The sequence below is a fragment of the Varroa destructor genome, unplaced genomic scaffold (genome assembly GCF_002443255.2).
Source record: "Varroa destructor unplaced genomic scaffold, Vdes_3.0 BEIS01000004.1, whole genome shotgun sequence".
Classification (NCBI taxonomy): Eukaryota; Metazoa; Arthropoda; class Arachnida; order Mesostigmata; family Varroidae; genus Varroa; species Varroa destructor.
The window spans coordinates 16,029,402-16,050,652 of NW_019211457.1; the positions used below are offsets into that span (position 1 = coordinate 16,029,402).

General features: G+C 44.6%; 1 protein-coding gene across 9 annotated transcripts in view; it reads right to left on the minus strand.

Annotated features, from left to right (window-relative positions):
- LOC111249558 (uncharacterized) overlaps window positions 1–21,251 on the minus strand; it is a 214,974-nt gene that overhangs the window by 52,584 nt on the left and 141,139 nt on the right. For 8 of the 9 annotated variants that reach the window (XM_022803564.2, XM_086986855.1, XM_086986857.1 and 5 more), the window contains 2 exons: window positions 10,287–10,614; window positions 9,703–9,790 (listed from right to left, as the gene is read on the minus strand). In XM_022803564.2, coding sequence (XP_022659299.1) covers window positions 9,703–9,790; window positions 10,287–10,478 — 280 coding nt within the window. In that variant the 5' untranslated portion in view covers window positions 10,479–10,614. Of the gene's footprint in view, window positions 1–9,702; window positions 9,791–10,286; window positions 10,615–21,251 lie in introns of those variants that run through there. The other variant, XM_086986862.1, reaches the window with a different exon arrangement.

Here is a 21,251-nt window from a genome sequence, read left to right on the forward strand (position 1 = left end):
CGCCAACATTGCCTTAAGAATACCGTTACGTTACGTTACGTTACGTTACGTACGATTATTTTCATGAGCAAAAATGGGCACTAATGATATCCTATTGTACCTTTGAAGCGTTATAGGGTAAACAATAAATGGCAACAACCAACCATTACGGTCAGCAGACGCCGTGGCAGAGGCGCAGATTATAAAAAGCTTCCGAGTCGGTGAAGTGGTCGATAGTCGCTCGGCGAGAGTTTGTCAGTGCTTACGGCCGGTATTCTTGACTAATTGAGAAGCCATCACAAATTCATTAGCTCCCTCAACAAGCGAGATCCCCAAAAGATCTTCAATCTCCACCGCTCCATTTAATTGTGGCGTTTCCCTCGCCGATAATTTTCCGGCCGGCGGCCTCTCTCGCTGCCTGTCTCTCGCTGGCTGTCTCGTCTCTCGCTGGCGCAAATCTCGAGTGTCACATGCGAAAAAACCACCTGAACGAAGCAGCTGTTCATTTGAATGGGAACTCCATCTTGAGACAACGTACCGCTAATGCAATTGTTCGGTAAAACATAGACTTAATCAAACGCTATGGAAGGGATGCCCTCATTGCGGTGCCTAGTCACTACAAATGAACAACTATAGCAAGCGTTGTCTTCAGTATGAGGTAGAGAGGTTGATCATCTCGTTAGAAGGCTTTTACAAATGCTTCATCGTTTGTTGTCTCGAAGCGTGAATAGCTTGAGCTGAGCAATAATATGACAACGCTAAGTCATAATAATATATCTATTAACATTTCTTGCCTATTTGGGATTGTAGCGTGAAGTAGCTTTAGAGTAGTGAAGATAGCTCTTCGTTCACTCTCACCGTAGGCGAGCAGGCCGATTACACTATACAAATTAGTCACCAGCAACATCTTTTACTCTTAGCCGTCTGGATCAAGGCGTATAATTCGAAAAGCTAACTTAGTGTTTTCAGTGTCTCACTGATTTTTTTCTTACAACGAATTTTTTTTCTCTCCCGTTATTTTAACAGATGTATATTAATAAGCTGCCCAGTAAGTTTTCTGTCGAACTGTCGAAACACCTTTGTCTCACCCTGTTAAAATTGAAAAACAATGACGCTGGTACAAAATCAATAATAATGTACGGTTCGCAGATGTGATCGAAAAATTGCAGTGGTTAACTGGATAGGAAACAAGAAGTATGTTTCATTGCTTTAATGGACCGCGGCAGGTTATATAATTGAACGTCCGTCTACCAGAGCTCAGCTGACGTATTACATCTTTTCTGAAATACTACCGAAGGAATGCGTACAAATGCTGAGACCCATTGGGCCCAGGTAGCCGTGGAAAACAAAGGCCAACATGGAAGAGAACTGCACATTTCCCAGTTCTGTAGCATTCGCTCTCGATTGGATACTGTTAGACGAGCTGCACCCGTCCGTTATATTACGCGGAACGGTTGTCCAAATACGGCTTTGTTTCTCGAAAGCAATTGCATAATGGAAAGTATTGCCTACCGTCTATGTGTACCGACCCCCAAACAGGACGATGTTCATACCGAGGAAGCGAACGCGAAACAGGCTCTACTGTATGCGCCAATATCTATACGCATCCGGTTGATTGAGAACGCTTGTGATGTTATTAAGAATTGTAGTTACAGCTTCAAAGTTTTGATATACCTAACGGTTTAAAAGGGTCGCGCTGCTTAGAGGAGGCACCGTCGACTGTTTAAGTTCACAGAATCGTTCAACATCAACAGCAAATAACAGGTAGTTTTAATTTAATACATAGCATTAACGTAAGCAAACACATGTTGATCAACGCACTGAAGGCCAGCCCGAGGTCGATTTATATCTGGACAGGGTTTTCCACGTTGAATTTGAATTATAAAAGGTTGCGTTCTACGACATTTAAATTGGGCGTCTGCTACGAGAGGCATACACATATTTCTCTATGCGTCTGTTATGCACTTCAGTCAACTGTATGTCTATATATCGATGTGTGCGACCCTACGGATATAGGTGCGGCGTCCAATAGCAAGTTAACTTATCAATCGGTAAGTGATCTATTTTGCATCGTCTAACTAGACTATGTATGGGGCATCCACGAACTGACCTTTTCATAGCTGACTTGAGTGACACCAAATGACCCTAACGCGTACCAACTATGAATAGGTCATTATATTTAGCTCAAGCTTGCTTGTATTGAGTGACACATGCTTGAATAGAGACAAGACGCCTTTGGCTAGTTTCAATGTACAGAACCGTGGCATACACATCTATACTGAAGGTGTTGTTTGTTCGGAGTCTTTCGTCAATACAATTTGAAAATCTACCAGGGAATAGCTTGAACTAGGTTATAAAAAGACCAGGCCGATCCTCTATTCGTTGAAGGTGAAATCAAGCAGCTTTGGTCTAGGCTCCCTTATTCTCAACTGATTTATTGCGTGAGGCTCGTCTTGCGTGTACGATATATCGCACTCTTGAAATCATCGTTAAAGCTCTAAAGTTACATTTAAATGTGCATCTCTGGTTTTGTTCTCCGTGTGCTTTTTATGTTTACGTCATTTACAGTCCCTACTTCTTACTCCGTTTGCTGTATCTACCAGACTCTGCCTTAGTTCTTTTTTAGCCCACAGCCACCCTAGGCCATAAATTGTGCCTCTTTCGTAACATGTGAAATATTTGAAACCAAGGTTCCGAGCTTAGATGTCCATGCGTGATTATCACGTGTTTCGTACTCTCAATTAACAAGTACATAAAGAATACTCTGTGTTCCGCAGCCATCAGCCTCGGTGATCTTTTAACTGAGTGCGAACTACCGAAACCGTTTCTGCGACATCTGTCTGCTCAACCGCCGTTCTTAAGCCTTCCAGGTCCCTTCAAGCGGCCTGTTCACGCCCACCATGTCTATTACCCCGGCCCCTCGCTGCCGGCTTTTAGTTCCCATACAGCCTCGCTTCAAAGAGTCGCGACTCCTGAAGACCGTCGGGTTGTTGCTCCGCAGCGCCCGTATAAAGTCTGCCCATGAGCTTGACGGTGGTAATTTTATCTTCCGGCTAGGGGACGACGGGAAAGACAGCGGGGCAAAATGAAGCGAAGCGTTTCGTGCTGTTCTCCCTGTCGGCACGCACCATTTGCTTAACCTCCTCTAAAGCTTTGGGGCGGCCCCCTGATCGTGCTGGCAACAACTCCATGAGGACTCAAGTTTCCTCGCATTCGTCCTGTCGACGTCTACCTGCTTCTTTAATTTAAACAGATACATGAACGGGGAAAAAAATACTATCCAGAGGACAAAAAGCTCGACTGCAGACGGAACGTTTTAATGGAGCCCTTAGATACAAGATGTAAGTCCCCCAGAGACACTGTCCAGCTGGTACCGCTGATCCCCACCTCGTAAGTTTGATAACGGAATGTTGATTTCTGAGTGAAGCCGCACGTTGATAGAGGGGACGCTGTGCTTACTGGTTTCCGATACCATAGTGATAGCAGACGACGTCTTAAAGTTACCTAGTGTTGTTTTTTGATGAGCATGTATCCAGTAGAGGCCATCTTGAACTGGCGACGAGATTAAGAGCTGATTAACGGAGTAACGCAGGTGGCATAAAATGAACATTTCTAGGGTAATATGGCTGTTTATGTAACTGGTGCTTAGCACTCAGAACCGCCAATAAGTTGCCAATAATCGATTAACTCATACTCGGATGAGAGGATTGTAAATAAAAATCCTTAACATGTAATGCTAGAGTATGCAATATATTTCAAGGAATCGAAGTTACTGAGGTTAAATAAAAATTAAATAAGGAAATAACCTTCAAGCTCAATAGGAAACGATAACGCTGAAGCGCATGTAGAAGTCATATTTTCAAGTAAATACAATCATTGGCCAAAACGTTTGGTCTCCGGCTTGTCCTTGGCAAGCGGGTCCCAATCACGGCCTACTGCTGAAGTACCGGAAACCCCATAGGCCTGTTTATTCTATTTGGAACTTCGTTACCGTGAAATTTCGAGCTGAACGGGTCACAGTCGCTACTGTAGACCGGTCCCTATCACCGTTCTCGATGCGCAACTACATTCGACGAACGTCTCTTGACGCAACCAAAGTAATTTCCGGGAAGAGCTTTTATTTAACGAACGCTTCCTTTCATTTCAGCCTAGGCGACTAGTGTAGTCTAGGTGAGATTCACGAGAAGTTTTCTCGCTCAGTGGTGGATCAACATTGACAACAACGTTTTATTCTAAACCAGGTTAGTCGTAATAACAGAAGGCCATCTCCAAGCATCAATATTTAATAAACACCGGCATTTGCCTAGCAAATATACCATTAAGAAGACTTTTCGCAGCTTAGCTTTTAGCTTGAAAAAAAGATTTTTCAAGCTTTAAAACCGATACTCCAAAAGTGCTTCATGGTTTTGTTTTATTTAATAGTTGTGTCCTAAATCTAAAAAAGAAAAACTCTTAAACATTCCCTTTACAATTTGGTACACGCCAATGTCATTCTCTTACGATCCTAAGAGATCGTAAGGGACACCAGTTAGATTGTTTTTTCACGGATGATTCGCTTAGACTCATTATGTTATAACATCGCAAAGTATCTGCTATACGATCGAGCACTGATTGCAGGGACAACACCTTGCAGGCGTTAATAATAAGGCAGCTTATTTTTCCTATACATTTACCATGCTTAGCCGTGTTCATCCAGGCTATGTATAAGCACTCCGTGATCAAGCAAAACAAAGGCCAAATGGCCTTGCTTAACCGAGGCACGTGTTCACAGTACAACGTTTTAAAATATCACGAACATTTACTTTATATAGACAGATCTCGTTTTCGCTACCCCTTTATAGAACGACGATTTGTTTTTACTTCCGCATTACGCGTTAGATCCCTCAAGACGTGCTTACATCATCTGTTAGCGTCTTTCCGGTCGCGTCTACTAGAAGTCAACTGTGCGCGTACCAAAACATAGCTCGCAGCCTAAACGTTTCAAGCTTCACATCATCCGTTTCTACTATTTTGGTTAGGTATTGCCTCAAACGGCTGGCGACTTGCTTTAGTCCAGCACGAAACGAGCACCGTGTCTGCACGTGCCCGATTTCGAATCTGAGTCTCACCTCATGAGGCGTCTTCAAAGTTGCTAGGTAAACGCTTTACTACTGCGCCATCGAGACAAAAATGGTATGCATTTAACGAGTGATTCATCTGTCCTATGCTTCGGCGCATTCTCAGAGGAACAGTGCAGAACATCGACTTTTGGTTGACATATTGCGCATCCGTTCCGACACGTTCGCAACTTGAAAAATGGTCGCTTCTACTTTGTGGGTAGAGCTGTTCAATTCATCTTCTTAGTTGATCAATCGATTGCACCTACCTCGCAGAGTGTTCCGCTATTATTTTTTGGAAAACAGAATTGAACAGATACAGTTATTTGTCCATTTTTTCATTCTGTATAATTAATCCCATGTTTAAGTTGCACCAGCCAGGTCAATAACTGTCATCATCCCTATAGATCTCCTGAATGAAAAGACCTTTCGGGCCTACTTTTGTCAGACTCGGGATTGAAATCCAAGTTCCCTGGCTGTACTTTAACCAAGTATCTCTCGCTATTCGCTGTGTTTATTTAATCAAAATGCGTTTCTCTACATCCAGCTCCCGGTACAGCTAACTCCACCCGATCCAAACGTTTCAGGCACTTCGTTCAAACTCGTCTAACTTTTCTATGATGAATTACTCACTCTCGTTGCCCGCCCCCGTCCGGAAGCTACTCAGTGCCTTCGACTTGCTTATAATATTAAAGGAACAAATTATGGATTAGGGGACGGACCGTGGTTAGCGTGAAATTTAATGTAGCTCCCTGTTAACCACTAACTAACTAACAATAAGGTCTTCGACAGCCTCGTCGCTCGTGCCACTCTTCGATAACATGATTATTGCGGTTACTGTTAAGATTATCATTAATTATTAATGCAATTTGCGGTTCGCGCGGCATCGAATGCCGCTGGATGATCACGATCCTGCTACTGATGATGACGATGAGCCTGACGAAACGGGTCATGTCGTAGTTGCTAGCAGTTTCATCCGCCTCGATGCGGTGAGCACACGATTTGACGCGCACAAGCCTCGTGCAGCTCGGTCGAGGAGTGCAGGCCATGTCAGCAGATTTACCTCAGGAAGCCTGCCTGCTCGAAATGGCCTCGAAACCCCTCTAACGGCGTCAGAGGAGGCATGCTGTCTTCTCTTCCTCTATCTTGAGACAGAGGGGGCCAAGCCCTTCACCCTTTAATCGCTGGGACGAGGACAAGACTTGAGTCTTCATCCCTCACTTTGCAATCCTCTGAAGACGGTGGTCACGGCTGCGATGATGGCGTGGGTTGTTGAGCCTCGCGGCTACATACGTATAAGGGGCAAAACATAGGGAGGGAGAACGAAACATACTACGAAGAGGTACAAGAAGATTGCCCACAGTAAAATGGGAGGACGGCATGGGGCGATTCTTCAGTAAGGGCAACTTCTGCTAAAAAAGGAAATTGCTACACATACTTAAGATTCGTGGATAACTCGCGCTTCGCTTACACGACGTTACGACGACGCCTTGTTGCCCCCACACATGAATTAAATAGACAGGAGGGCAAACCACGGCCGGACGCCTTGGTAGACGCAGCAAACCTTGCCTTGGACGTATATGTTGTTTCATGCATGCCTGTCGTCCGTAGGGCTTCCGTTTTGTGTGGTAAACGACTGATGACAGCATATCCGTAGTAATGTGCTTAGAATGCTCTCAAAAATTCGCACCATAATGCCAAAATAATACATGTTTATTATAGGTTGCTGCTAGTTTTTACAGAACATAATGCAATCTATAGTCGGCAGGAAATAATTCCAATAGTAGTTACATCTGGCTCAAAACGAATGCACGCAATGCTTTGAAGTTGAATACCCCTGAAAAATTGCCCCGGATCGCCGTACTCTCGATGTAGGAGCGAGCAGTGCCCATCCGTCGCGACCTCTTCTCTCGTTATTTTTGCTCTTGTTGGTGTCGCCCGTGGCGCTGAATACATTTTTGTGCAATTTACGCTTGGCTGTTGCTGCTTCCTAGCAGCGTCTCATCGCTTCATCACATCCCGTGTGAGTTTTTCTATTTCGGGCTGTCGTCCACCACCTCCGAATCGTCGCCGCTAGTAGTCTGGCTGTTCCAACGCCTTGTGCGCTGAATATACCCCACACATAGCAGTAGTGGGGCGCGAGGTATCCAGCCAGCGTTGTCGCTGACGACGGCTAACTCTATAATGCTTTTGCTTCACGCACTCTCTTTTTCTTCCTCTTGTTCGCCTTTCCTTGTTTGTCTGCATCTTCTCTCTTGAGGGGCGCGTCACTTTGCCATTTACTTTGTGCCGCACGACGACCTGTGTCGACGACCAGTCGGACGTGGTAATGTTTTCCGTGTTCACTGGTCGTCGCCTGTTATTGCTGCCTGCGCCGACGCTGCTGCCTCTGTGAGCAACATTCGAAGCTACACTTTGTACATGAAAGAGCGAAGAGGTGAGAAGGAAAGAAAGAGGATGAGAAAGAAGGAGAAAAATATACGCGCATTTAATATAAACGATGTTAGCATATAGCAAGCATATAATGACCATTGGGCTTCAGAACACGCCATTACCTCCGACGAGCAGCAAAGCCATTAGAGGTTTAGGGTCTGCAGAGGCCCCACGTTTCTCGAATAAGGGGCTTTTGCTGATTGCAACGCTCTTGGCGAGAGAGAGAAAGAAATTGAGGGAGAAAAAGAGGGACACAAAAGGGGCATAGTTTAGCAGAATTCTGGCCCCCTTTTCCCCGTTTTGCTGCTGCTGCTGCTGCCACCATTGCTAAGCGCTAGTAGGATTTAACCACGAGTGGGATTCGTTGCATTGAACGAAACAAACGAAGGACATGCTACCAACACAGTAACTATGTCTGGTGGAATGGTCGCATGCATAGAGTCCACGCGTACACCGGTGCAGAACGAGGTACAGGAAGCCACGACAAGCTCCGGCTGATGAGTCGGGGTAAAAGCGGACGCACCCTTCACGGAAGACGGGGCGAATGCTAGATGGAATGATGTTCGAGGATGTTGGCAAAGCAAATGCTACGACGCATGAGACGGCGATCGTGTCCGTTGAGCAGTAGCAACAGCCCCAGCACACAGCAAAAGCAGCAGATTGTGGAAACTTTTTGAAGCGTAAGAAGACCGACCGCATCGCAAGTTTGTGTGCCTTGCTTACTAGAGAAAGAAAGAGAAATGGACCAGGGGTTGGGGGTCAGGGACAGCATCCTTTGTCATGGGGGCGTCCTTTAGCTCGACAACAGCAGCAATACGAGTCGTGCTACACAAGTATGACTTAAGTTAACGCTTAGGTGGCAACTAGTAACCCAGTAGACAGCATCTAACCCAAAGTGGAACGGAGATTTTCGTACCAGCCGGTGAGGTCCCGGCTCCGTTTGAGGTGCACAGCCATCAACGGGGTAGCGATCCCGAACTGGTCGTTCACTTTCCTGTCACCCTACTTCTGCCTTTACACATCCCAAACGAGTTAAACGCGTAACACCCAGGCAAACGTCTGGTAGCTGAACTGCGCGCGTGTCGCAAACAACGGCACGGCAAGAGTCGTGACAAAGGTACACAACGCAACGAGGCAAACGTTCTCTTACGATGAACGCCACTGCAGCGGCCGTCACCAGCGGCAGCGACGCCTTGAAAGTGGTAATTTCGCTTACTGGCCAGTACCGGCCTGCGAATCAAGTCACTTATCACTATATGTCCGACCGATTTGCAATGCGCGACCTGCTATGCAAGACTGCCTCTTATACGGGAAATGCGTAGTTAGTTGCGCTTGGATGAAACTCTGAGTCGAGTCAGAATGGTACGTACGGCTTGCTTGGAGACAGTGACAGATGCAATAGCTGTTTCTAATATAACTGTTTGGTTTTAGTTTACCCAGTCGCGCTGAATCTTTTACCGAAGTGAGTGCGTGATCTTCACTGTAGCCGATAACGCCGATAACGACAACGATAGCGTAAAAGCAGGACAAAAAATAGAAAGTCTCATGTAGCTGCTTCTATGCAAGCTCGCAACAGCGCAATAATGTCGCGTACAAACGAACGGGCGGGAGAATTTAAACTACCGTTTCGTGTACGAAAAAGGCAGTGGCCGATTCGCTAAAGCAGATGGCAAGTTGTTAGATCTTTGATAGATGATGGTACGTATATATCCGATATGTATTTATGTACCTTATCTTTCGACAGGATTTTGGAGACAAGCCTTATTATTTAATGTAATGATAGTTTAAAGAGTTCACTAGAATCCGAACTGGTTTGGAAATATCACCGATTTCATACTGTAATATATATATATATATATATATATATATATATATATATATATATATATATATATATATATATATGTGTAGTACGTAATTTTATTTAAATTGTTTCATTTATTGTGTTCTTAGCTGGTGTTATTTAACATTAGATATGAATAAATTTATTTAAATTAGAATGATGCAGTCAGGTAGTAATTACTGTTCACATATACATCAAAATAAATTATGTTCTCAGGTCTACAAACCTGTGATAGACCTGATTGTAAAATCAGCTGGAACGAGCTAATAACACTGCTAAAAGGCTATTTATTATAGTAGTTCTCTACATTCGTATCAGTGGCACACGTAGATATGCCCACTTCCTACTTACCATGCCGGATCATTTTGACAATTTCCTCAGGCGACAGTTTTTCTAGTATCCGGAGGCATTTCAGCTTCAGCTCTGATACAGTCATCGACTAAAAGACGATCAAAAACATTATTAGTAAATGTGTGATATATGAAGATCTCTATATCAAACAAATTAGCATAAAGTTAATGGAATCACACTGTGTCTTCCGTTCAATAAAAGATATGTCACCATTATTTAGATAAGTTCGTCATGAAGACAAAAACAGTTGTTAATTAACGAGTAGACAAACTGGGAAGACAATCAGCAATCGTGCTGCGGTTGCAGGTGTTTGTTAATTAGTCATCTGGTAAAAGGCAACGCACTGTGGTAGATTCCGTGAAAAACAAAAAACGACGCCACGTTTTCTTCGTTCCGCTGTAAATGGCTGAGCCGTTAATCTAAGCATAACACCAAATCCAACCGAGGAAGTCACTTGACTTTTATTTATTACTGTTGGAAGAGTGTGATTGAATTGTGCAGAGATTTGTAAGCGAATTTTTGGCTCGCGTTCACTGCTCCGTAATTCAATGACCGTGTTTATAACGCTTGACAATTTTACTTACCTTCAAGGAGTCAGGCATCATAGCTTTGATTTCGTTTTTCGTTAGTAAATCAAACATGGTGTCGTGAAGTTTTTTCGGCCGATCAATGAGCTGGCTCAAGGATGTGAGACAGTTAGCTGGTAACGCCACCTTACGAAGTAGCGACTCAGCTATACTTGAGGTAATATCTTCTGTTGAATCGTCTAAAGGCATCTTTGCAGATGACCCTTAAAAGTTGCTATTACCAAACTATTACCAACACGTGCCGGGGTTTCCAATCCGACTGGCAGCTGATCTTATCAATCACGATCAGACGAGATGAGGAGCTCGCAAGGCGCTTACACAAATGCTGCAACCCAAAGTAGTATATAAATTCATGAACATTTTAGATTATATATATTTTTACCTGTATGCTAGTAGTGCATGAATGTCTCTACTATAGGATTTCGTCTCCGTCCCTAAAATATCTAAATCAGATCAACGTGAGGTTGATATGGTATCGATTCACTGGCAACTTTTTAACATCATAATAGGTAAAACGAGGTGGAAAAAGTCCTAATTTTTAGGTATACTATTTGGATCTATTGAAGTTAATAATACGACTCGAGTTAACGTTAATTTTTTAAATACTGGTGAAACTACTGGTTTCCTTCACCGGCTAGCTGGCCATTCGATTTATTGATTTATTGCGTAGATACGACGTGCGGTTTTAGCACAGACATGATATTTCTTTGTCGCTGCCAGTAATCATTTTTTTCACCGAAATGAATTTTTTTCCGTAGGATCAATGCCAATATTCATGACCTCGTTTCCAGGTAGATCAACGGACACAATTCAAACAATAAACTTTAGGCATTAAGAGGACAGAATTGATTTAAGCCCTGCAATACCATCAGTACTGAACATATTCAAGTAGTTTATAGGTATACGGGGCAATACATGGTCTCGTGTTTCCTATCTCCATAACGCTGTCCCCAAGGGCTAATTCCGCATTGCTTCGATAAGCCACATATATATATATATATGTGGCTTATATATATATATGTATATATATATATGTATATATATATGAAAGCTTCAGTATCTCAATCTCAAGTCCTTTAACTTTATATAGAACACAACTGGTGTTATTAAATACTAACGTTCCCTTAAGTCGGAAACGTAAAAAATAGTGGTGATGTTCTAAAATTCGGTTTATACATATATGTGTGTTGGCGGGAACTCCAACAAATTGGCAGCCCAGAATGCAAACTATAGCAGAATAGAAAATTCACGCTGAGTAGCCAAACACACCCATTCATGCCAAACAGTACAACTGCTTCCAGTTTCGCCTTTTCGAGCCATGCTAATTTTATCTTGTCGAAACCCAGTTGTGAAATTTGCTTCACATTTGACATCGTCGGCAGCCAACAAACGTGCAGGCCATAGACTGCTGTATGCCAGCCATAATTTCCTTCAACATTGAACAACCATCCAACGCAGCAATGGCAGTAGTACCAAATTCAACAACAAGGCACGATTAATTTGATCCTTCCCTATGCCCGGACAACAAATCAGGAGATTGGGAAGCGTTAACCGTAGATTTAAGGCCTCGAATGGACGCAGAAGCCCGACCCGCTGTGCCATGCCCATCTTCATCTTCTCTATATTCGAAAACGATGTATGTCGCACGCAACACTAGCCGCCTCACGCTTTGAAACGCCGAGAAACGCCTTCATACTACACGGATGGTCGAAGGGGAGGCCGCTGCGACGTCCTGCGCTATGGTTAATTATACAAATTTGAGGGAAAGAAGGTCTACTTTTCCCATTTTCCCAGCCACCCCCGACCGATGTTTCCTTCCACATTTCGTTAGCCGCTCACTTCTATCACGCGCGCACGCACGCACGCACGCACGCACGGACGCACGCACAATACCCCTCCGCAAGCCACGACGTCCTCAAGCTACATGACGGGAATGGCATTGCGAACGAATACTGCAACAGCAACTACAGCCAGCCCCTACAGCTGTAGAAATGCCCTCTGCTATTGTACCTATTAGTGAGATTTTGGAGGAATGCGACGACTTACAACTGCGCCCACGCACTGCCACTGGGGTGCGGGAACTGGTCTACCCCGCTGTTCGTATTTCGTCTCGTGGTGGTGATGCTTGGACATGAAGGTTGTCGGCAGCGTGTGGAGAGCTGGAACGATCTTCTCGGCGTGGGGGCTGGCCTTAGGAAAACTCTGTTTCACGGATAGCAGCAGAAGCAGCATCAGCTTGCTCTTAACAGTAGTGACCATATCCGCCAGTTATACAAACGCATATGTGCGTGGGTAGCCGCAGAGATGTGCGAAGTTTCGGACTTCGAAAGGAACAACACAACAATGAAAATAGAAAACACCAGACCGACCAGCGACAAGGCGGTTGGTCTGTTGGACACCCGGCCACTAGGAGACAGAAATCAGCAATGGGAGTTGGGCGCAGTTGGCAAAGAGTTGCGTTCCGCCAGTTGTTTCTCTTTTCGATGGAATTTTGCACTTAATGACGCGGCATCCGTGGCCGGCATGGGTATCACACGTCGCTCGCAAACCTTCCGTATATTCTCGCAATATAGGCAGCTTGCGCACAAGTCACTCAGCAAGGCCATTGTCCTTCGCTCATTCCACGTTTCGTCCCGAGTTTTGTTTCGCCGGTCCGCCAACTTGGCGAAAACAGCTGATACCAAACAGCAGACGATGGCGTTCCATGGCGGTGCAACCGTCCGGGGTAGAGCTGAGAGTTAAGCTCGCAAAACGAGCGGTTGTTCTTCATGAGGAAACGCTTCCTCCCCACACCCCTTCAATGCCCATTGGCCAGCGGCAGAAGTATGGCAGAAATATCTCTTGCCACTCACTATGCTATAGGGCAGGCACATTTGTAACTTATCGAATGAGTTGTTCACCATCGAAGCTGTCCACTGTCGGCGGCAGGCTAAGGCCACTTTTACCCCGTCGACGCGTCACCCCACACGGTCAATCGGCTGAGGCTAAACCGTTGTTCGCAACCTTTTCGCTTTGCAACTGATAAAGGCAAAAGTCTTTCGTAGCCATGAGCGGCGGCGGCGCAGCTGCTGCTGCTGCCCAACTACGCCAGCAGCACAGACTATTCGCGAAATGCAGACACAGCAAAACACAGAGGAAGGGCCGTCGCCCCAAGTGGAGACAATTGCACATTCCACAGCTTTCGTTCATGTTGTTAGCCAGGGCTCCCGACCGGCATAGCTTCTTAGTGTAACGGTTCGAACTTGGTAGACCAGCAGGACATTGCAAAGAGGGCTTGGGTTCTCGAGTTAAGTCCATATACGCGTCTGTAAAGGGCCGCAAAGGAGAATGAAGTAGCAAGCTTGGTTCTAGTTATGTGGCGTGTCCACTCGCTGCCCGCTCCGACTCTGGAGTACGGAATCCGTCCAGCAAATAGGACAGGCCACATCATCATTACGACGGCAACAGCCACAATAAGAGAACAACAAAAATGTAGTTACGGAAAGCCTGTTGTCAGCAAAAGTAGCGCTAAAATGATAAAAGACAAACGTATCTGGCTGAGTACAAAGGTCCACTGGCACACGTGGAGTCTTTACGGCCAATGGAGTTTCGAAATAGTAGTGAGCATGGTAGAAGGTGTATGGAAGATGCATGACCTGAACGGACCCGATTATGTATATTCTCGCTTAAGGCCGCACGTAAATTGTATAGGTATGTTGGGCTGCTGAAATAAATGTCAACCGTCTCTGAGTAAAGAGTGAAACGGTTATTTTTTCTGTTTCGATCAATGATATTCTGCCTTTTTTTCGAGGAACGTTCTATCTTTGTAGAGCCTCTGTGATGATGAATATTGCATCCCTTCAATTAAAACCGGATTAACAATATTAAAGAAGTGCCGCAGAGGCCGAAACATTGTCTGATTGTCCAAAGTGGGAACGATATGGCGGATATATTAAAATTTGCGCTCAAGTTCTCTTAATTTTACCAACTAATTGAAAATGTATGTGGTCCGACATTGGCCTAGTTGGAGACGACACCTTTTCTGTTCACTAGTTCCGATCGATTTTTTCAGTGGCTTGTTGCAATCTCGTTATTGTTAACACTAGAAATTGTTACTTTGCTAGGCGACATAATGCACGATTCTTCTCCCAATCCCGCCAAACACCTACCATAATGTCGTTTAGCGGCACTCTGGGCGTTGTCACTAACTTATTTATATTTGTTTTTCATTTGCCCACTAAGATGATCTGTTTTTGGTTACTCGTATTAACTCGGTTCCGTTACGTTTCACGAATAGAAATCCAATGAAAACAGTTATCTGTATCGACTCGATTGAACTTTTGTCACAGCCAACTTTCTCTAAATAACTTAAAATAGTCTGATGGTAGATGTTGAGTTTATTGGCGATATTATAGCTTCTAACGTAATGGTCTTGTTTAACTTTAGCAATAATTTCATCAACTTTCTTTTTTCGCAATTAGCCTATCATTACAAGGAACATCTTTCCCAGAACAAAATCATCATTAGGCTGGTTCTTCCGGTAACGCGCCTTAACTATGGACAGGCTACATAACCTAGCAAACATGTCACACGTACCGTGTAACAAAGGCATAAATCTATCTATATGCATGCTTTCCTGAAAAATAGAAATTGTTTCCCACAGCTTTTCGTGCTGCTCGAGAACTCTCGTTATTTCCTGTATCTTTATCTGTTTGTTACACAACTGTCATATCTTCGACCCCATCTCTGCTAGAAGGCGAATGTTCCTCCTCTTTGTTTTCTCGAAATCCCTTGTAATATACCTCAACTAACAGGTACAACAGACGCGTCGTAAACATCAGCGTTTTGCTCCTTTTTGATGGAACATTTACTTGCGGCTTGTGCGCGCACGAACCGTTTGACTCTTGGCGTTCATCTTCGCGGGCCAGTAGTCAACTCCCCTGTTTGCCGCCTTGTTTGACCCCCTGTGTGTGTCCCTTTTCGCAGTTATCGCAACTCTTGCCATTCTGCTATACGGCGAACAGATTCGTTCACAAATCGTCTTTGGGTGTCACGAACAGCGTTCGTGGCAAGTGGTTTACCATTCCTTTTCTTTTAGCTCTGGTAGCGTTCGTTACTATTGTACGGCATTTGGTACAACACGCTTCCATTAGCGATCGCCTTCGCTGCTGACTGCATCTCTCGTTCTTGTTCGCATTCCATCCTAGGATCGAAACAAACGGCAAGCAGCAGGGTCGCAAGTTGGTAAGCCGACGAGAAGCGGTAGGCAACGCCTTAAATTCCACCGTGCTTTGGCGTTAGCACGGTCTGTGCCTCTACCGTTAACATCTGCGCTTTGGTTGCATCCCACAATCAGGTAGTTGGCACCTATTTCTCTTTAGGCTTTGCATGACCTGACCGCTTACCGCTCTCATAGGCCTGCTTCTAATTGACGGAACGACGAGCCTCTTGAAGAAAGAGGATGTTGCCCATCTGGGTCTCTCTCCAGGACATCTACTTCCATCTCCGAGACAGCCGTTCCCGATTCCTATACAAGGGCGTTGGGCGACCGCTTTTACGAAACGAGCAACGAATCGAGAAAGGCCTGACAAAAGTAGCTCGTCCGAATACCTGAAGATGCCCCGCGGCAGCGTTCACTGGCTAACGTTAAGTTCATAGATCATCTGCGCACTTTTCCGTCTCCCACCCTTTGCGATGTCCCGGTGCAAGATTCTCTGTTTCTATTAGGGCAAAGAGCGCCGGTGCATCGTATGCTTTGTCTGCAGCGGTGCCGCAACACTTGAATGCGAGGTGCAATGATTCAAGTCTTCGGAAGGGGCAGTGCCTTGGCTTTAGGTGGGGCTGATTTGTATGGTATGCGCTTGATTTGTGCTACCGCTGCGGAAAGAGCTAAAAGAGTGGGACGCTCGAGCAGAACTGATGTGTACGACAATGCCCAAAACGAAAACGGTAAAGGCTGCACTCCATAATGTCCTTGTATATGTTTTTCTTTGCCGTACGGCGCAGCTTATCTCAGCTTACGCGAGCAATTTGAGGAAACGCCATCACTGTGTGACGCACCTCAACAGCTGGCAGCCCCAAAGAAGCCAATTTGTCATCTAACAGCTCGGTGTTGCCATCTAGCGTGGTGAGTCGGGTCAAACTTTTACTCAATTTCTGTAAACGATTCAGATGTCTCATACTCACGCACAGGTCTTCTAAATCCATTATAAAAGAGTTGCTACAGAACGCGGTAACAGTTAATTTGTATAATATCTCGAAATCTGCCGGCCTATTTTGGTTGATTGAGCGAATTTGACTGGCACCTATTAGTCCATTGGTCGATATATGGTCCGTACCGCGTCCGCTAAACATAAGTTCATTAGAATTTCTAGCAACATACAGTACCGCTACACAGATTCATGTTGGCTACAGAGTTCCATTACTATTTAAGCGTTTTCTTTTCAGACTGTACGCGTCCTACGATCATTGGATCGCACGCCTACGGCTTACTTCTCCGTCTTCCATTGTCATCTACTTCTTGGTGGGCGTCAAACGGCCAGAAAGTCCTCGTTGCTCGATTTTATGTCTCGGGTAGACTACTTCGTTTGTCTTCACTCAATCCCTCTCCTAAGCAGCAGCAGCAGCGTCAAGCAATTGTGCTGTAGGAACAGCAATAACAGGGAACTCAGTATCGCAGCCCACAAGTGGCACCATTCCCATCTGACCAAGACCCATTCCCCTTTGTTTTGCTTTGCCAATTGCTTTGCTATCTACCTCACACACCCGATACCGACACCTATTACCATCCCCTTAAAGCCGCCTCCGCCGGCGAGCATTTCGCTGCCGCCACTGTCTTAGTATAACTACTCAAACTGCAACTGTGGGGAAGCGGACAGCCACGCCATCCACAACAATCTGCACCGCTACTCTTGCTGTCCTCCTAATTGTTGGATAATTAACCCACACCATCAACGCCGCCCCCGAATCTCCTTTCCCACCGCATGCCCCTGAGCGTCCCATCAATGGTTCTCCTATTCGCATTTCCCCGCAAGTACCTTTATTTCCCTCGCTCGTCGAGGCCGCCAGTTCGCGCCTTCTATTTACAAACAACGAATCAGTGGAGAAACCCACGGAACCACAACAAGTGTAATGTCCACTTCCCTGATCGGCGACGGAGCGTATGGCGAAGGAAAGTAGTGCTGGGAAGTAGTGCATATCCGGCAGCCGAAAATTAGTTGAGCGCTAAATCTTAACATCTAATTTCGTTCATAGGTTACCTGACGCTACGGTTAAAAAAATTGCTCATTTTTTACCGGAAGAAAACCATGTCATTTTCAGTCGGAATTGGCTACAGAATCTATTTGAGACAATGAGTGTACTGACTGCGTTGAAGGCAGCATGTCACCGCGTGTTCAAATAATTACCATGTAAAATAATACAACTGGCACGTTACACATGAGGAACAAATCTGAAAAAAAAAAACATGCCGAAACAAGTTTTTCCATAGAACTACATTATCGTTAGGCTTAACGAAAAATCAACTTTTGCTTCAGACAAGTGAAATCTAGATATATGGCACCCTTTGTTAGTAAAGCGCCTCCTCAGTCCGGAGTCGTTGTGTCTCGAAACAAAGGTTCTTTAAGCAGCCATATCGGGCGCCGGTAGAGCTATAGCAGACGATTCCCCGCGCTTGTGGCCCCATATGATCGCTCCAAAGCAATCTGATTGCGTCCTAGTTAAAGCGCAAAAAATTGAATGATTCAACGACGCCTAACAGGAGTTGATAGCCCCTAACTAGTCCGCCCAGCCTGTAACGGATGTAACGATGTTTTGGACCACAAATCTTCCGTCTCCTGTCACAGCCAGACGCGTGCAGCTTGCGTATGCATTCTAATTTGAGTACAGCCTAGAAATAAACAAACGAAGACCATCAACTGCAAAACACCAGCTTCATTATTGCTCTCTCTCTTTCTCACACACATACACTCGCTCACTCGCTCGGTATCGCTTTCTCTCCGAAGTCCAAGATGGGCCTCGGAAACGGGTGACGAGTGACAACCAACAACGACTTTACGTGAGCCGAGTTCAGCAAAAGTTCGCCCAGACCCGTCCGTCTGTTTCCGCTCTAACGAAAAGCCAATTCCACAAGAACAGCACTAGCACAGAGACAAGACAAACACACAGGCCGCTCTAAGAAATGGCGGGCGGTGTTAGGACAACTTGTGACGACTTGTCCGTTGTCGTAGAATTGCCTTGACATATCTTGGGGCTGCGAGTGAACAGGGGCTGGGGTAGTACTATTTAGCTGCGCGATCCAGTGCAAATCAGGGGGTCAGCAAAGAATATAGAAAGAGGCAGACAAAAGTTGAAATACACTATCAAGACGAACCGGTTCGAAAGCGGATGCCACCCTAGCAAGCACATTCACGAGACAGATTTGACCCGCTGGATTTAAGAAAAAAAATATTGACTAGATAATGGATCTACAGTGGTGGTCTACAGTTGTGAAGGGCGGAAATGTACCCAGAAATAAAGAACAGTTATAGCCATTCACAACGACAACGAGCGACAATCCGTTTGACAAGGGCAAAGTTGGCATCTGCAACTATTACGCAGGTGAGAGTACCTTCTGCCGATTTTATTTATGTGAGTCATATATCCATCTGTATGGTTTGGTATGTAATGGTGGAAACGTCTATGTAGAAGAAAAACAACTAGGACAAACAAATAGGAGTCGTAAAGGATCGATAACTGATTCAGGCTTGAGGTCGTGTTAAACTAGTAACGTGCTCCCTGATCACTGAAATGAGAAGATGCCCTTCAATAAAACAGTATGTAGTAAAAAAAAAAAAGGAAATCAAGGAATATCTATAAAGTGAAAATAACAAAGGAGAACAAATAGTATCGAAAAAAGTTGATAAAAGAGAGATTTCAAATCTATTTTTATGGTTGTGCAGCATAAAAGAAATAGGTTTAATGTTGAAAAAGTGCATTAGTTGTTGACAAACACTTCTTTTTATTATAAAGATATCGTTTTTTTTCAATGAGACAATTCTTCTCTAAATGACCACTTATGTTCTGTCCTATAATTGGCCTATTCGTCATTTTGCTTTTTTCTCTATCTACTCCAAAAGAACAATACGGCCATACTTATGTTCTGCACGTAGCCTGAGGGCTATGTTTGTTACATTTCAGATGTCAAATTTTACACATATCGCTCGAGTATGTATATATGTAGTATAGTCTGTTTAGTATAATCATAAAAATCTGATTATATTTATTATTTTCTATTTTCCTTTGCCATCGGCACCCTTTGTTCTGGTTACTGACAAGAGCGCAAATACAACTAAGGGCTGGTAACGCCACCTTGCCTTGTATTTGTTACAACGCGGCGGGCGCTTTGGGTTAGACAACGGTGTTTCCTACGCGAACACGGCAGCTGCCCCAGGACCAATACCCCCCTGAGCTAAGCAAAGCAGTGGAATGCATATGTTGCGGCACACTGGCAACATCGCCGTCGATCCATCACATATTGCTATCTTGACGGATGTTGTCCTTGATTACAGTACCCTACGCTGTCTCTTAAGCTGCCTCGCTCGCTTGAAGGCACAGGAAAGCCATCATACGCCATGCGCGCGTCTAAAAAGGATACATTGAAAGGTTGTCCAAGGATTGTCAGCCATTTTTCTACGACAGATAGGGCAGTAACAAATGCATGCACGCACACTTATCGAAAAACGAAAACAGTGAACAAACCTGTCTGAACGCTGCGTTCAGACCGTAATGGACTCTTCTAGAATGTACTGGTCGTAGAAAGGATACCGAATAGCGGATACGAAGAGGGACATTGAACATATAGCTTAGTTTCCCTGCTCTCCTGTCGATGATTCGCTCCTCTCATTCGGATTTTGTGATGATGTGGTAACCTCTTAGTTGAACAAGCTGTACAAATGGACCAAACAGTAAAAAAAAAAAGTCACATATGCGTATACACGTACATTGTGTACAGGTTGCTGTGTGACAATGGCTGCAATTGATACAAATTTTGAGCAGAGGTTAAACAAAGGTAGACTTGTAGAATAAAGGCAGCGCAAAGAACAGATCTGGCAGAGGTAACAAAAAGTAATAAGAGTGATGAGCTTGGCTGCTGACGATCGTATCGACAGAAACTAGGTCCCTCGAAGAAAAATCCTATTTCATCATCGATTAGCATGAAATAATAGATTCTCCATAGAATGAAGAAGTGCTACTAGTTTACGAACAAGTCCCTATCAACGAACAGTCGACGACAAAGTCTTTCCGCCCATGTAAATAGAACAAAATCTTAAATCAGCTTATCCAGTAACACCCATGACGGAATTACTGATATTTTTTACTAAAGAGTCAGAGGACAAATTCGGTATGCATACATAATTGGCCACAATCACCATGTTGTTAGAAAAAAATGTTCATTTAATTCGTACTTGCGCAACGTATTTTTAGTCAATTCCATATTTCCGTAAAATTAATATGCTTTCTAACTTTCTACCGAACTGTAAACCACAAAGGCGGAGCGTTCGCTCTTCTTCCTCATCATCGCGGGCTTGGTCTAGCTAGTAATCGTTATTCGAAACCAACCTCGAACTGAGCTGCCACGCCAACCCTCACGGTGAATTTCAATCTCTGTCCTTAGCGTACGTGTGAGGGACGAACTGTCACGTAGGCGGACGTTTGCCATTGGCAAACTTTTTAGACTTTAAACGTGTCAATCGGGACGTGCCAGCCGCATCATCAAAGGTAGGCCAGCGAAACCGACACCTAACAAACACAACAAGTTCTATTGGATCCCCTCTCATATCGGACACGAGCCATGTACCTTTCGCGTCGGTTTATGCGCTTAGTTAGCCTAGCTTGTTAAACGCGACATTGTCAACTTTCAAATTTTCGCGCCTCTGTCGCTTTCTAGCTGTTGTGAACATGGGCTGGCAGTGTGATCTCATGAAGACAAGGTAAACATAGTAC